This window comes from Neomonachus schauinslandi, chromosome 16 (assembly GCF_002201575.2).
Source record: "Neomonachus schauinslandi chromosome 16, ASM220157v2, whole genome shotgun sequence".
NCBI classification, from domain to species: Eukaryota; Metazoa; Chordata; class Mammalia; order Carnivora; family Phocidae; genus Neomonachus; species Neomonachus schauinslandi.
In genome coordinates this window covers 16,167,991-16,183,298 of record NC_058418.1, presented here as the reverse complement: position 1 = coordinate 16,183,298, position 15,308 = coordinate 16,167,991, and the positions used below count along the sequence as shown (strand labels likewise).

Sequence of the window (15,308 nt, the reverse complement as noted above, 5' to 3'; positions counted from 1 at the left end):
TGCCCAGATTCAAGGGGGCGGGGACAAAGACTCCAGCTTTTCATGAAAGCAGTGTCAAAGAATTTGCAGTCGTGTTTTAAAACCACCACAGGGGTTGGTGGGGGGTGGGGTGCGGGGATGAGGGGAGACTGCAGGCAATGGGAATCCCTGTGATGAGGTGAAGTCAGCAAGTTCAGTAAGTTGAGATAAGTAACCCTAAATTGACCCCTCCCTCAGCATTCCCTTTCCCCATCTCCCATCTCCCACCATGCCGGCTTAACTTTTTATCCATAGAATTTATCACCTTCTAATTTTCTATATTTTTGGATATTTTGTTCATTGTCTTCTCCCACCAGCTTTTGAGCTGCATGTGAGCACGATATGTTTTCCCTTGTTTTGGTTACTGATGTAGCCACAAATTAAGTGATTAGAGTTTTTGAATGAATGAGTGAATGAATCACAGTTGTACTTTCTGAGGTGAGGGGCCCTGTTGGGAACATGACCAGTGGAAAAGTTCTCTTGGAAAGGGCATTGTTATAGTGTTTTCTGGGCCTGGCTCAAGTCGGAGGCGGAACGACTGGGACTGGCTTTATGGGAGGCGTGGTCATGTTCTGGCATTTGGGGCTAAGCCAAGTCCTAGGAAAAAGGAGTCAAGCCTGGAAGCCGGCCTGTAAGAAGCAGTAGAGGAAGGAGGCAAGGACAATGTCCAGTGGGAAGGGCGAGGCTAAGTCGCAGAGAGCCTAGGATTACGTCCCAGGCAGGGTGTCTGAGCCAGTGAAAACCGTCCATGGGCAAATGCCCTCAGTATTCTGTGGGCAGTGTCAGGGTCGGGACTGACAAGATGGGGCTAGAGGATTGAGACATTGAAAAGCTGCTTGGGGATGGGGAAAAGCTCTGAGGCCATGGAAGAATCCAACTAAGAAAGTCAAAGGGGGAAAAGTGTCAGAGGACTAGTCACTGAGAGTGGACTAAGGGGAGGGCCCACTGCTTAGTGTTAGAAGTGTTGGAAGCAAAGCATAAAGAACCTAGGGGTGTGTCTCAGGAGGGTAATAACAGCCAATGAAAAGCAGTCATGGGCGCGGCGCTGTCAAACTTCACGGGGCGGGACCGAAGAGACCGAGCCAGGGATGGGACCGAAGCCTGAGCCAATGAAAACCCGCCGGGTGGGCGGGGCGTCGTCCTAAGGCCAAGGGTGGAGCCAATGAGAAGCGGCGCCGCGTCCCCGCTGCCCCCGCCTCCGTGGGGCGCGCGCCGGAGCCACGGGCAGCCGTTAGGGGCGGGGCCTGCAGCCGCCCGCGCGCGGCTCGCGCCCTCCCCTTTGTGTCGCCATGGCGGCGGCAGCGGCGACGAGGACGACGAGCGAAGGATCGAGCGCTGCCGGCGCCTGAGGAGGCTACGCTACCATGGTGGTGAGGGGCCCACGCGGCCGTCAGTCCGTCCGCGTGTCAGTCTGTCCGCGCGCGGCCCCGCCCCGCGCGCCCCGCCCCCGGCCCCGCCCGAGCCCGCGGCCTGCGCCGCCCCTCACCCCTCGTCCAGGTCCCTCTCGTCCCCCGGCCGGGTCTTGGGCCCGAGCCCTTACCCCGGCCCCGCCCCCTCAGTGTGCATCCCCTTCCACGCCCTGGATGGAGGTGACAGTGGCCGAGGACCCAGGCTTGGGGGGGATGGGCTAGTCCCGGGAAGGACCCGCACCCCCAAGTGTCCCCCGCACCCAGGGACCTGCTGAAGCTTCCTGGGTCCTTCGCCAGCCCCCATCCCACAGCCATCCTCCCATCTTCTCCCAATCTCCACCCCTCCCTGGCTAGCCCCCTCCCCCTCCTACCACCAGCCCCTTTCGCGTTCTTGAGCCCCACCCCCACCCGGCTCCATCCTCAGCCTGACCCTTTTCTTCTCATTCTCACTCCGTTCTGCTCCCTCTCAATCAACCCTTCCCACCCCCCCATCAGCCTGAACCTCAGCCTCTCCAGCGTCTCCCCTCTTCTTACTCCACCCCAACCCCAAGCCAGCAGTGTACCTCTCACTAGATCCTTGGGTCCTTCTCCATCTTCTTGTCCTCAGCCTCCCTCCCCACCATCTCCCTTTCCCACCATGCTGCTCCTGCTCATTCATCCATTCATTCCCTCATTCGCTCACTTAACAGACATTCCCTGATACCTCCTGGCAGACCCCATGTTCCAGACGCAAAGAGATTCACCTCCCGTCCTGCCTTGGGGAGCTTCATGGGCTGGAGAGGGACAGAACCGAGGGTGAGACCCAAGGATGAACCTGAGGTTGCAGGGATACGAAGGAGGGAGAGGCTAGAGCCCAGCCTGGGAAGTCCCGATCTGGCAGCTGGTTATTTTATTCATCAGATTTTACGGGGCTCCTGCTGTGTGACAGGGCATTGGGACCCAGAGAAGAATCAGGCACAACCTTACCTGTGAGGAGCATCAATTCTGTGCCCAGCTCTGTGCTGGGTCCCTGATCCTGGGGCAGTCACAGTCCACTGGGGGAGAGGGACTTGTCACCAGTGATATCTCAGAGTGCTCAGGGCTGGGATTGGGAGAACCTCAGGTGATAGAGTCGTCTAGAAGAGGAGGCTGACACAGCCCAGGTCAGGGAGAACTTCCAAGAGGAGGGAATGAGAGAGATGAGACCTGAGGGATGAGGAGGAGGGAACCTACTGAAAGGAGGGGGAAGAGTGTTCCATGCAGAGGGAACCTTTGCAAAGGCCTAGGAGGAAATGAGAAGATGGTGCTTTTTTTGGACTCTTAGAAGTTTGAGAGCTCTTGAGAGTGGAGGCCGTGGGGGGAAGATGGGGCTGGAGAGGTAAACAAACCTGAGAATTCAGACTTTATCTTGAAGATAACAGGGAGCCATTGAAGGTCTATGATCTGTGGAGAGACGTGCAGATATGTGTAGTATGAAAATTATACTGGCGCTTGCTGTGAAGAAGCTAGCAGGAGGGGAGAGGTTGGAAGCAGGAAGATTGATAAGATGGGAGCTCTGATTGTCCAGACATCAATAAAAGGTGTGGAGAGGCACATAGGGGAGATGACTATACTCTGCAGGGGTTAAAGGAGGGCTTTAAACAGGGAGAGGTGGTACCAGTGTGTGCTCTCCCTGCCTCACCTTCAGTCTCTGCTCTTCCAGCCCCCTACCCCAGACCACACACGAAGAAGCAGGCCTACCCTTAGTTGCCGTCACCCGCCCCCCTTCTGCTCCATGCTTAGGGCAGCCTGTGGAGCAATTCGGGCCTCTGGGCCCAGGCTCACAGATCACAATGCTCCCGTTGTCTCTCGGCTCCCATCTCTGGAGGCCTCTGATTCTTCTTTCTGCTCTACAGGCTCGCAGCACTGACAGCCTGGATGGCCCAGGGGAGGGCTCGGTGCAGCCCTTGCCCCACACTGGGGGGCCCAGTGTGAAGGGGAAGACTGGGAAAAGGTGAGAGGTGAGGGTGAGGCTCAGCTTAGGAGGGGGGCCAAACACAGGAGCCACCAGTGATGTGTTACCTGTCCCCCAGGCTCTCGGCTCCTCGAGGTCCCTTCCCTCGGCTGGCTGACTGTGCCCATTTCCATTATGAGAATGTTGACTTTGGCCATATTCAGGTAGGAGGGCTTTGCACCCAGGTGGGAGGGTGCGATCTTACCCAACCCTGAAGCAATATCAGCCGCTGTACCCCTGAAACCTATCTCAGGGATAGCTGAGCGGTCGGTGGCAGGAGCTGCAGGGTGGAAGGGGAGAACGGTTCATTCATTCATCCCTTCCTTTCTTTATTCATTCACCTAACTTTTTGTTAGGTGTCTGCTCTGCCAGGACCCTGTACTCTGACTGACATCCTTAGGGAGGCCCAGGCAGGGGACACAGATCCATCTCTAGATAGTGCCAACCTAGAAAGGTCAGGACTGGAACAAAAGTGAGGCCCTTAACCCAGGCCTTTGTTTCCCTCTACAGCTCCTGCTGTCTCCAGAGCGTGAAGGCCCCAGCTTCTCTGGAGAGAATGAGCTGGTGTTTGGGGTGCAGGTGACCTGTCAGGTGAGGCCACCCCTCTCCTCATCTGGCCTGACAGACGGGTCTTCATGGTTCTCAGCTCAGTGTAACGGGACTACTGCTCCTTTCTGTCTCTCCTGATCCCACAGGGCCGTTCCTGGCCAGTTCTCCGAAGTTATGATGACTTCCGATCCCTGGATGCCCACCTACACCGGTGCATATTTGACAGGAGGTTCTCCTGCCTCCCAGAGCTTCCCCCACCCCCAGAGGGTGCCAGGGCTGCCCAGGTAAACTGCTTATTGTCTCAGCCCCCACCTCACGTATGGTGTGTCCTCATGAGCAATGTGTGAAGCCATCAAGAGAGGATAGTGAGGGGCGCCTGGGTGGCTCAGTCGGTTAAGAATCTGATTTCGACTCAGGTCATGATCCCAGGGTTCTGGGATCGAGCCCCATATCGGGTTCTCTGCTCAGCAGGAAGCCTGCTTCTCCCTCTCCCTCTGCCTGCAGCTCCCCCTGCTTGTGCTCTCTCTCTCTGTCAAATAAATAAATAAAATCTTAAAAAAAAAAAAAAAGAGAGAGGATAGTGAAATATTTAAACACTGGTATGGCCCAGGTTCCAACCAGTCAGAATGGAGAGGCCCAGAATGAAACTGCAGCAGGGAGGCTCCTTTCAGTTTTAGGAGCATGAGGCGTTCCAGGGGATTCGGTGGGAGAGTCAGCATAGCCCAGACCAATGGGGGCACACAGGAGCTCGGCATGGCCCGCTTACTAATTGATACGGATATATTTCAGTGCTTACCAGTGGAGAAGCACCCATGCATTCAGGCTGAATTTCAGCCCTGCCCAGAGGTGAGCTAGGGCAGTGTAAGAGGGCAGCGAACTCTCTCAAGGTCCCCTCACAAAAGCCCCCCCCCGACAACCTGCCCCTAGATGCTGGTACCACTGCTGCTGCAATACCTGGAGACCCTGTCAGGCCTGGTGGACAGTAACCTCAACTGCGGGCCTGTGCTCACCTGGATGGAGGTGGGCCCGGGAAGGGGGGCTTGGAGTTGGGAGTGAGCGAGGGCTGTCTGAGGAGCGAGAACCAGTCCGAGAGTGTGTGTGGGCACAGGGAAGAAACAAGCCAGAGTGGAGGAGGCTCTGGTATTTCAGGGTCTGTGTGGGCACATGCCTGTGAGAGAGAACGAGTGCGTGTGTGCGTGTGTGTGTGTGTGAGCAGGCATCGGACTGTGGGGATGTGAGGATTTCAAGATATATCAGTTAGAAATGGGTTTGACTGTAACTCCTAGAACACCTGGCCCACAGTGGCTCAAACCAGTAGGTTTTCAGATAGCAAATGTGCAGTGTCTGCTCTGGAGGGTGAGGGTACAGGGGTGTCCTGGGACATGAGAGGGAAGGAGGGGCTTTGTTGGGCAAGAATTGCGGTGTTTGACCAATAGCTCTGACTGACTGAGGCTCTTAGGTAGGGGACAGGCAGTGGCCTCTACTGGGCATAGAGGAACGCGCTCTGCCTTTATTATCCCCTTCTTCTGGCCTCTCCCCATCTCAGCTGGACAACCACGGCCGGCGACTGCTCCTCAGTGAGGAGGCTTCCCTTAACATCCCCGCAGTGGCCGCTGCGCACGTGATCAAACGGTACACAGCCCAGGCACCAGATGAGCTGTCCTTCGAGGTGAGGCTGGGGGGAAGCAGACTCCAGCAGGGCTCCCCACTTCCCCTGTCCCTTCTGACCCTCCCTCTGATTACCTTCCTGCTCCCAGGTGGGAGACATTGTCTCCGTGATCGACATGCCACCCACTGAGGATCGGAGCTGGTGGCGGGGCAAACGAGGCTTCCAGGTGAACCTTGCTTGGGTGGACGGGCAGGCCAGGGCATCGTGCCAGCTAGGGTGGCCCACTCACTGACCCCAAACCCTCCTCAGGTCGGTTTCTTCCCCAGTGAGTGTGTGGAACTGTTCACAGAGCGGCCTGGTCCAGGACTAAAGGGGGGTAAGTGCCAGGGGGCAAAATGGGGAGGCCTCCCTGCATCCTTTGCCTGTCATCCATTCTTTCCACCCGTTGTTCACGCCACAGATGCCGATGGTCCCCCATGCGGTGTCCCAACGCCCCAGGGTGTCTCCTCTCTGACCTCAGGTAATGGGAACAAGAGACCAGGCCCCTGCGCACCCCACCCTCCCATAAGACCAGTGGCTGCACTGACCTTCTGTGGCTTGCCTTTACTCCCCCAGCTGTGCCCCGGCCACGTGGGAAGCTGGCTGGCCTCCTCCGAACCTTCATGCGCTCCCGCCCTTCTCGGCAGCGGCTGCGGCAGCGGGGCATCCTGCGGCAGAGGGTGTTTGGCTGTGACCTTGGAGAGCACCTCAGCAATTCAGGCCAGGATGGTGAGGCCTCATGTCCACCTGCCCCGCCCACTCCTCCCACCCTCTTGCAGCCTGCCCAGACCTGAGCCCCTGCTTTCTCCCAGTGCCCCAGGTACTTCGCTGCTGCTCTGAGTTTATTGAGGCCCACGGGGTGGTGGATGGAATCTACCGGCTCTCAGGAGTGTCATCCAACATCCAGAGGCTACGGTGAGGGCCCTCCACCAAGCCCTTCCTTCCGCAAAGACTTACTGAGCATCATCTCTATCCCAGGCCCTGTGCCATGTGCGGGGGACAGAGTTATCTGGGTGGGGGCGGCAGTTAGGCGGGGCTGGGGGCAGGGAGGGTTTTTTTGAGGAAGTGACACCCAAGCTGAGGCCTGAAAGGCCAGAGCAGAATAAGCATTGGAAGCAAAGAGATCAACCTTCACTGAGCACCAGCCACATGCCACGCACTAGGCACTGGGAACACAGAGATTCCTGCCCTCATGGGGCTCACATGCTGGAAGAAGAGACAAACAAGGAAATGAGAGAGTACCAGTAGGTGACAAGTGCTATGGAGAACTATAGAATGGGGTAAGGAGGATCATAATAAGTTGGGGAGGGAATTGCAGTTTTAAATAAGGTGGGCAGGGAAGGCCGCCTGGGGGAGAGCCTGCTCTGGAGGAGGTGAGGCTGCCGGCTGTGTGGACATCCTGGAATGAGCTTTCACCATGGTGGGACAGGTAGTGCAAGGGGAAGGCAGCAGGAGTTCATGTCCCAGAAGCAAACGGGCCTTTCGGATACTGTTAGGATTTTCCTTTTACTCAGAGTAAGGGGGTAACCACGGGAGGGTCTGAGCTGAGGAGGCACAACATGAAGAACAGTCTAAGGTGGGGAGCAGTGAGGCGTGAGCACTGGGGCTAACAGGTGTGAGGTGACAGTGTGGAGCCTGGGGCTCTGAGAGACAAGGCACGAGGTCACACGAGAGCAGGGGGACACCATCAGAGAGTTTTGAGCAGGGGCTGCTGGGATTTTGGCCACATCTTCCAGTGACCTCTTGAAGCCAGAATGACAACTTCGTAGAAGGAACGTGTGTGGTCATGCTCTGTATTCAGATGGCCTCGGGTAGGCGCAAGCAGGAGCATCTCCCACCTGAGCCTCAGTGTCCTCCCCTGTAAAATGGGGCATGCTCATTGGGGCACACAGAGTTGTTGGGGGGTTCCGTAAGGTTCTGCCTCTGAAGAGCCCGGCACGGGAAGAGGGTTGCATCCGTGTGTGGACGCTTTGGGAAGTGGAGGAAGAACATGGCCAGGTGGGTCAGCTCTGACCTGATCTTTCTTCTCCTTGACCTGGTGGCCTCAGGCATGAGTTCGACAGCGAGAGGATCCCTGAACTGTCCGGCCCCGCCTTCCTGCAGGACATCCACAGCGTGTCCTCCCTCTGCAAGCTCTACTTCCGGGAGCTGCCGAATCCCTTGCTCACGTACCAGCTCTATGGGAAGTTCAGTGTGAGTAAGGGAGCTGGCAAGGTCGGAGGGAGCCGGGATGCCTCGGCCCAGCCCCTGTCACACCTGTGCATCATCTCAGGAAGCCATGTCGGTGCCCGGGGAGGAGGAGCGCCTGGTGCGAGTCCACGACGTCATCCAGCAGCTGCCCCCGCCTCACTACAGGTAAGCCAGAAGGGGCGGGGCAGGCCTGTGGTGGGGTCCCAAGGGAGCTGAGGCTCAGGTGTCCTCCTCCTCTCCCACCCCCAGGACCCTGGAGTACCTGCTGAGGCACCTGGCCCGCATGGCGAGACACAGTGCCAACACCAGCATGCATGCCCGCAACCTGGCCATTGTCTGGGCGCCCAACCTGCTCCGGTAAGCTGGCGGCTCGCCGGCCTGCCGCCCTCAGCTCCCTTCCTCAGGCTGGGCCTCAAGCCTGCCCCACACCTCCCACCCAGAGCCCACCCACCCAACTTTTGTTCTCTGACTCATTTCATTCAACACATATTTCTTAAGGACCCCCTGGGTGCCAGCTCTTGTTCTCAGCACCGGGACCCGGTAATGAGCAGGATCCTGTGCTGCCAGGCTCACATTTTCATGGGGGAGAGGGACAATGAGCTATCGACAAGAAAAAGAGAGACTATGGTCTGATGGTGATGAGTACTAAGGAGAAAGACTACAAAGCAGGGAAGGGAGATGCACGGGGTCATGGCATTTTGAAATTTTTAGAGCGGCAGGGGAGGCTTCCATAGGAAGTCTTCCTAAGGCCAGTAGCAGCGTGAGCCCCAGAGGATTTGATGGTGACCGAGACCGGAGAGCTCTCTGTCCTAAATAAAATAGGTGGTCCACGAGATGGGGGATTTATATAAGAACTATTAGGACAAAGAAAAAAAAGAGAGAGAAGGAAGCTGACAATTTTAAAGAAAGTGGGTGGGGAAGACTCCACTGAGGAGGTAACATTTGAGTCAAGATGTGCAGGAGGCGAGGGGGGGACCCATGTGCGCACCTGTGAGGAGAGCGTCTCCGCTAGAGGGAACGCCAAGTGCCAGTGTCTGGAGGCTGGAAAGGCGCCTGCTGTGCTGGAGGACCAGCAGGGAGGCCGGTGTGGCTGGAGCGAGTGAGCAAGCGGGTGAGCGGTTGAGGGGGAGGCGATGATGACGTCAGAGAGGTGACAGGGGACCAGCCAGAGGAGTGACTTACAGCTCGTGGGTCATGGTGAGGACTTCGCTTCTGCCAGGAGAGAGGTGCAGCCAGGGGAGGGCTCTGGGCCAGCAGGGCCCTGACCCGGCATCACAGACTCCATCTGGTTGTGGCCGGGAGCAGACTGCAGGGGGCAGGACAGACAGGGAGCCCAGGGAGGAGCTGCTGTGATGTCTCTGAGTGGGAGGATGGAGGCTGCGCCACGGTGGGGACAGTGGGGGAGAAGAGTTTAGAATCTGGAGAGATTTTTGTGGGTGGAGCAGACGGGGATTGCTGAGAGACCCAGGATTTAGGTGTGAGGGAAAGAGAGGGGTCAGGAACAACACCTGGAGGTGTCTGGCCTGAGCATTGACTGAGATGGGGAAGGCAGGGAGGGAGGGGGCTTGGGGAAAGGTTGAGAACCCAATTCTGGATGTGATCACTTTGGTAAGGTCAAAGGTGTTCCCCATCGTGCCTAGCTGGAACACACCAGCTGGGGCTCAAAGCACCTGGCCTCCCTCCCCCTCCTCTCATCCAGGTCCATGGAACTGGAGTCTGTGGGGCTGGGTGGGGCAGCAGCCTTCAGGGAGGTACGGGTGCAGTCCGTGGTGGTGGAATTCCTGCTCACCCACGTGGATGTCCTGTTTAGCGACACCTTCACTTCTGCTGGCCTCGACCCTGCAGGTATGCCCATCCCACCCTCTGATATCCTGGCTACTGCCCCCTCATTGTTAGGGCTGCAGTGGGAGGGCAGGGGGGCTCCCAGCCCTATCCCTACCCCACTGAAGCTGGACCTCCCTCCTGGCTCCTTGAGGACCCCGCCCCGGCCTCTCCCACCCCTCCCCCCCCTTCTCATTTCAGCTCCTACGCTCAGGATCCCCACTTCTTGGCCCGGACATCGTTCTTCCTTCACCCCTTGTAGCTCCTGGGGGCTCTTGGGGCCATGGGTCCACCAGGGAGGAGGTGGGAGGTCCCCAGACTTGACCCCGCCCCGGCCCCACCCAGACTCCCCGCCCTACCCCGGACCCCAGCCCAATCAGGATTCAGCACGTCGGAGGGCCCTCTGGCCCGAGGTAACTGAAGCCAGAGCCGCTGCCCTCGCTGGCTGCCGGGAGCTGCCTCCTCATCAGCTCGTTCTGCCTCACTCCTCCTCCTCACCTGCCTGCTGCCCACCCATTCCCGCCTGATCCGCCCTGGCCCCCTGCCTTGCCAGCCCGGGTGGGCACGCTGCGGGGCCGGGGCTTGGGCTGTAGCGCTTGGCTTTGCCTGTGGCCTTGAGCGGCCCCCCCCGAGCTGACAGCTGCCCCCTTTCCCAACTCCCTAGGCCGCTGCCTCCTCCCCAGGCCCAAGTCCCTTGCGGGCAGCGGCCCCTCCACTCGCCTGCTGACGCTGGAGGAAGCCCAGGCTCGGACCCAGGGCCGGCTGGGGACTCCCACCGAGCCCACCGCTCCCAAGGCCCCGGCTTCCCCTGTGGAAAGGTGAGTGGGATGCTGGGGGAGCACAGGGCCAGCCTGGAGGCCCCAGATCCTCAGACTGCCTCCTGTGTCTCACGCAAACCCCAGGAGGAAAGGGGAGAGAGGCGAGAAACAGCGAAAGCCAGGGGGAAGCAGTTGGAAGACGTTCTTTGCACTGGGCCGGGGCCCCAGCATCCCCCGGAAGAAGCCTCTACCCTGGCTGGGGGGCACCCGTGCCCCACCGCCACCTTCAGGTCAGAGGCGGCAGGGAGTGGGGGCTGGGGCTGGGGGGGGAGGCACTTTGGAGTGCCCTTGACCATTCCGCCTCTCCCCGCAGGCGGCCGACCTGACACAGTCACACTGAGATCTGCCAAAAGTGAGGAGTCTCTGTCATCACAGGCCAGCGGGGCTGGTGAGCGCTGGGTGGCTCATGCCTGGGCCCCGGTGCGGCTGGGAGGGCTGGCGGCCCTGAGGTGGCCTCTAAATGTATTTCAGATTTGGGGGGTTGGGGTTGTTTGTTTTGTTTTTTAGTTCCTAATCTGGACACGAGGTACCATCGATGTGTTAGATAAAGCATCACCCTTGGTTCATGATGTACTGTGATCATTGGTCCAGGCAGGGTCCTTTCAGGCTTTTATTCGTTCCTTTTGAAAAGAAATCTAAATAATAAAACGAACATCCGTGAACCCACTGGCCAGAACTAAAAGACCCCACTCCCTTCCTGTAAGCTCCTCCCCTCTCCCTGTCTGCTGCCTGCCCACCAGAGGAGTCCCCTAGAGTTGACGGGCAGCATCCCCTTGCTCTAAGGTTTTACCACCTACAGGCCTCTGCATAAATAACATATGGCACAGTCCTAGCTGTTTTGAAACTTTAAAGGTCTCCTAAGAAAGGGTGGGGGGTGGTGCTGGATGTGGAACCTGACTTTCCGCTCATTGCCACCCACGCGGCTGAGAGTAGCTCAGGCTCGTTCCTCTTGGCTGCTCTCTGGTATCCATGTGTGGCTCTCCCATCCAGAGTCACTTGTCTGTCCTACCCCTGAGGGGCTTGGGGGCTCTGGTGAGCACTCGCTGCGCGCCCACACTCTGGAGAGCGCTCCAAGCACCCAGGAGCCGAGGGGCGCGCTGTAGGCCATGCTCACGGTCAACCTTACGTGACAAGGCCGGGTGGCTTTCCAAAAAACTGTCGCCCTAATCTGCACTCCCAATAGTGAGAGCCTGGGAGGTCCCGCTGGTCTCCTGCTCACCAGCCGTGTTGTTGTCAGACGTCAGTCTTGCCTTTGGGTGTAGAATGATTCTCATCTTTCCTTTCTCACTGTGAGTCTGGACAGCAAATCCCTGGATTTACAGCCACTGTGACCCTAACCAGAGAAGTGCCTCTTCGTGTAACTTGCCCAGCCTAACCCACCCTTACTGCTGTATGCGTATGTAAAGTTCTGGCCCCTCACGCCTAACTGCCCCCCCCCTTCCAGGCCTCCAGAGGCTGCATAGGCTCCGGCGACCCCACTCCAGCAGTGACGCTTTCCCTGTGGGCCCGGCACCTGCTGGCTCCTGCGAGAGCCTGTCCTCGTCCTCCTCCTCCTCCTCCTCCTCTTCGGAGTCCTCGTCCTCTGGATCCTCAGCAGCTGGGCTGGGGGCACTCTCTGGTTCCCCCTCACACCGAACCTCAGCCTGGCTAGATGATGGTGACGAGCTGGACTTCAGCCCACCCCGCTGCCTGGAGGGGCTCCGGGGGCTCGACTTCGATCCCCTTACATTTCGCTGCAGCAGCCCCACACCAGGGGACCCGGCACCCCCCGCCAGCCCGGCACCCCCAGCCCCTGCCTCCGCCTTCCCACCCAGGGTGACCCCCCAGGCCCTCTCACCCCGAGGGGCCGCCAGCCCTGCCTCGCCCACTGCCCTGGACATCTCAGAGCCCCTGGCTGTATCAGTGCCACCTGCTGTCCTGGAGCTCCTGGGGGCCGGGGGAACGCCTGCCTCAGTCACCCCAACGCCGGCCCTCAGCCCCAGCCCGGGCCTACGGCCCCATCTCATCCCCTTGCTGCTGCGTGGAGCCGAGGCCCAGCTGAGTGACACCTGCCAACAGGAGATCTGCAGCAAGCTGGCGCTGCCTGTTCCCCGGGGAGCCCAAGGCCAGCCTGGTGAGTCCTGCTCAGCCTACCCCATGCCCTTATAGACCCTGAAGCTGCACCCAAGACCTGGCTGACTCCTCTTCCCATTCCTCTCTCTGTAGGTCCTGGTATGGATTCACCGCTGCTGCCCCCACCCCTGTCCCTCCTGCGCCCTGGGGGGGCCCCACCCCCACCCCCCAAGAACCCAGCACGCCTCATGGCCCTGGCCCTGGCTGAGCGGGCTCAGCAGGTGGCCCAGAGACAGAACCAACAGGAGCATGGGAGCACCCCTTCTGCTCCCCACTCCCCTTTCCACCGCTCACTGTCGCTGGAGGTGAGCGGTGAGCCCCCAGGGACCTCAGGGGTTGGGCCGGCCCCCAACTCCCTAGGCCACCCAGGTGCCTGGGTTCCTGGACCCCCACCCTCCCTGCCAAGGCAACAAAGTGACGGGAGCCTGGTGAGGAGCCAGCGGCCCCCAGGGACCTCAAGGAGGGGACTCAGAGGCCCTGCCCAGGTCAGTGCCCAGCTCAGGAGAGGTGGGGGGGGGGTTCAGGGGGTGTGGGGATGAGCCAGAGATGGCAGCTCAGTTCCTGTATTCTGTCCCCCCACAGGTTCCTACTCCCGGCTTCTTCTCTTCAGCCCCTCGGGAGTGCCTGCCACCCTTCCTTGGGGTCCCCAAACCAGGCTTGTACCCCCTGGGTTCCCCATCCTTCCAGCCCAGCTCCCCAGCCCCAGTCTGGAGGAGCCCCTTAGGTCCCCCTGCACCACTTGACAGGGGAGAGAACCTGTACTATGAAATCGAGACAGGTGAGGGAACCCCTTACTCTGGCCCCACTAGGTCCTGGAGTCCCTTTCGCTCTATGCCCCCAGATAGGCTCAATGCCTCATATGGCCTGCTTGGCCAATCGCCACCACTCCACAGGTCCCCCGACTTCCTGCTCAGCTACCCACCAGCCCCTTCTTGCTTTCCCCATGACCACCTTGGCTACTCAGCCCCCCAGCATCCCGCCAGGCGCCCTACCCGGCCCGAGCCCCTCTATGTTAATCTAGCTCTGGGGCCCCGGGGCCCCTCACCTGCCTCTTCCAGCTCCTCCTCCCCTCCTGCTCACCCCCGGAGCCGTTCAGATCCTGGCCCCCCAGCCCCCCGCCTACCCCAGAAACAGCGGGCCCCCTGGGGCCCCCACACCCCTCACAGGGTGCCTACGCCCTGGGGCCCTCCAGAGCCTCTCCTGCTGTACAGGGCAGCCCCACCGGCCTACGGGAGGGGGGGCGAGCACCACCGAGGGTCCTTGTACAGGAATGGGGGGCAAGGAAGGGAGGGGGCTGGTCCCCCACCCCCCTACCCCACTCCCAGCTGGTCCCTCCACTCTGAGGGTCAGACCCGAAGCTACTGCTGAGCCACAGCTGGGAGAGAGACCTTCCTCCCTTCCCTTTGCCCTCACTGGTCTTGGCCCCATCTAATCCCTTGTTTTGTATTTTCTTGAGCTCCTGACCCCTACCCCAGGTTTCTAACTTTGTAACTTGTTTCTGATGTGGGTCCCTAACCTGTTATAGCTTCCCTACCCTGGGCCGAAGGGCACACCCATCCCCCCACCATCCTCCCGTCCCGGGGGCTCTCGCACAAATCTGAGGGCTAGGCTGACACCCTGTCTTCCCTCTCCCTCCAGGAGCCCCCAGCTTGTCCTGACCTGTGCACAGGGGGTTGGGGAACAGCTCCTGCCCATCTCCCCCCACACCCCCCACTAAACCATCTGACAAAATTAATGAATAAAAACGGTGAAAACACAGGTGCTAGTATCATGCTGGGGCCAGACTCAGGGAACAAAGAGGCAGAGACAGATGGGTTACTTTATCACTTTATCATTTCAGCAAGTGCTGCGTGGGAAGTCACTGCTGGGAGGCTCTGAGGGGCGATGTCTGCAGAGAGGCAGTCACGGGTACTCTAAGGATCGGTGTCAGGAGCTGCGTCGAGGCTGGACTTGTCTCCGAGTTGTCCACCTTGCAGCTCTGCTATGATCTCCTCCAGCAGGTCCATCCTGGGGAGTAGTGGAATAGGGGTGGAGCCAGGGTCACTGCAGGGATGAGGAAGGGATGGGGGGGGGGGGGGGGGTGGGCAGCAGGGCCCATTTCTTACTTCTGCAGGCTGGAGAAGAGACCTCCTCTGATCAGCTCGGGACTGGGCTCCTGTAGGGGAAAAAGGCTGGAGCTGCCAGCCAGTAGCCATGGAGCTCGGGATGGGCCTGGGAGCGAGGGGGGGGGGGGCAGGAGATAGGCTCGGGGTCCTCTGTTTCACCCACCCTCGTGGCCTTCCCTGCCAGCAGCCTCCAGGGTGTGAGAGGCCTCGCTGTGGGTCAGCAGGCAGGGGGTGGGCTCAGAGGGTGGGGGGTCCAGCAGGGCGGCCCTGTGTGTGCTGCTGCAGCCCCTGCAGGGCTGGCATCTTGGCTGAGTTCCTCTCCAACTGCTCCACAGAACCCTGGATCCCCAGCAGGGAGGCTGAGTCCTGAAGCCTGTTGTGCAGGGCAGGGCCCTGGGGGAAGTCGGGTTGGCCAGGGGGCACGGGTCAGTGAGAGGACAGTCGGGGGGGGTCCCTGGTCAAAGGAGAGGCAGCCAGGGAAACTGGGGTTGGTGACAACTGGGGTGAGGGGTCACAGTTTAACGAACGGACGGTCCGGTCGCGCAGGGCCCTGGGGGGATCCATACTGTCGAGCTGGGCTCCAGGCAGCGGTGCAGGCCGACCTGGTCTGCGGGGCTGGAGCCTGGGTAGAGGCTGGGGCCGGGACTCGGTCTGCTGCCTAGAGTC

At 59.8% G+C, this 15,308-nt stretch overlaps 1 protein-coding gene across 1 annotated transcript; it reads left to right on the top strand.

The window, feature by feature from the left end:
- The first annotated feature begins 1,374 nt into the window (after positions 1 to 1,374).
- ARHGAP33 (Rho GTPase activating protein 33) lies at positions 1,375 to 14,256 on the top strand. Its single transcript, XM_044922179.1, has 22 exons — positions 1,375 to 1,388; positions 3,302 to 3,399; positions 3,479 to 3,563; positions 3,910 to 3,990; positions 4,095 to 4,232; positions 4,876 to 4,968; positions 5,495 to 5,617; positions 5,706 to 5,783; positions 5,867 to 5,933; positions 6,018 to 6,077; positions 6,173 to 6,325; positions 6,409 to 6,511; positions 7,645 to 7,789; positions 7,869 to 7,951; positions 8,036 to 8,143; positions 9,486 to 9,631; positions 10,272 to 10,425; positions 10,510 to 10,655; positions 10,739 to 10,813; positions 11,870 to 12,538; positions 12,631 to 13,022; positions 13,120 to 14,256. The coding sequence occupies exons 1-22, from the start codon at positions 1,383 to 1,385 to the stop codon at positions 13,903 to 13,905; spliced, it is 3,789 nt and encodes a 1,262-aa protein (XP_044778114.1). The 5' UTR covers positions 1,375 to 1,382; the 3' UTR covers positions 13,906 to 14,256.
- The last annotated feature ends 1,052 nt before the right edge of the window (positions 14,257 to 15,308 follow it).

Excerpts from the sequence above, each read along its gene's own strand:
- ARHGAP33 (XM_044922179.1), top strand. Across the intron at positions 3,400-3,478 it reads AAGGGGAAGACTGGGAAAAG|GCTCTCGGCTCCTCGAGGTC; the intron begins GTGAGAGGTGAG and ends CCTGTCCCCCAG. Across the intron at positions 12,539-12,630 it reads GGGAGCCCAAGGCCAGCCTG|GTCCTGGTATGGATTCACCG; the intron begins GTGAGTCCTGCT and ends CTCTCTCTGTAG.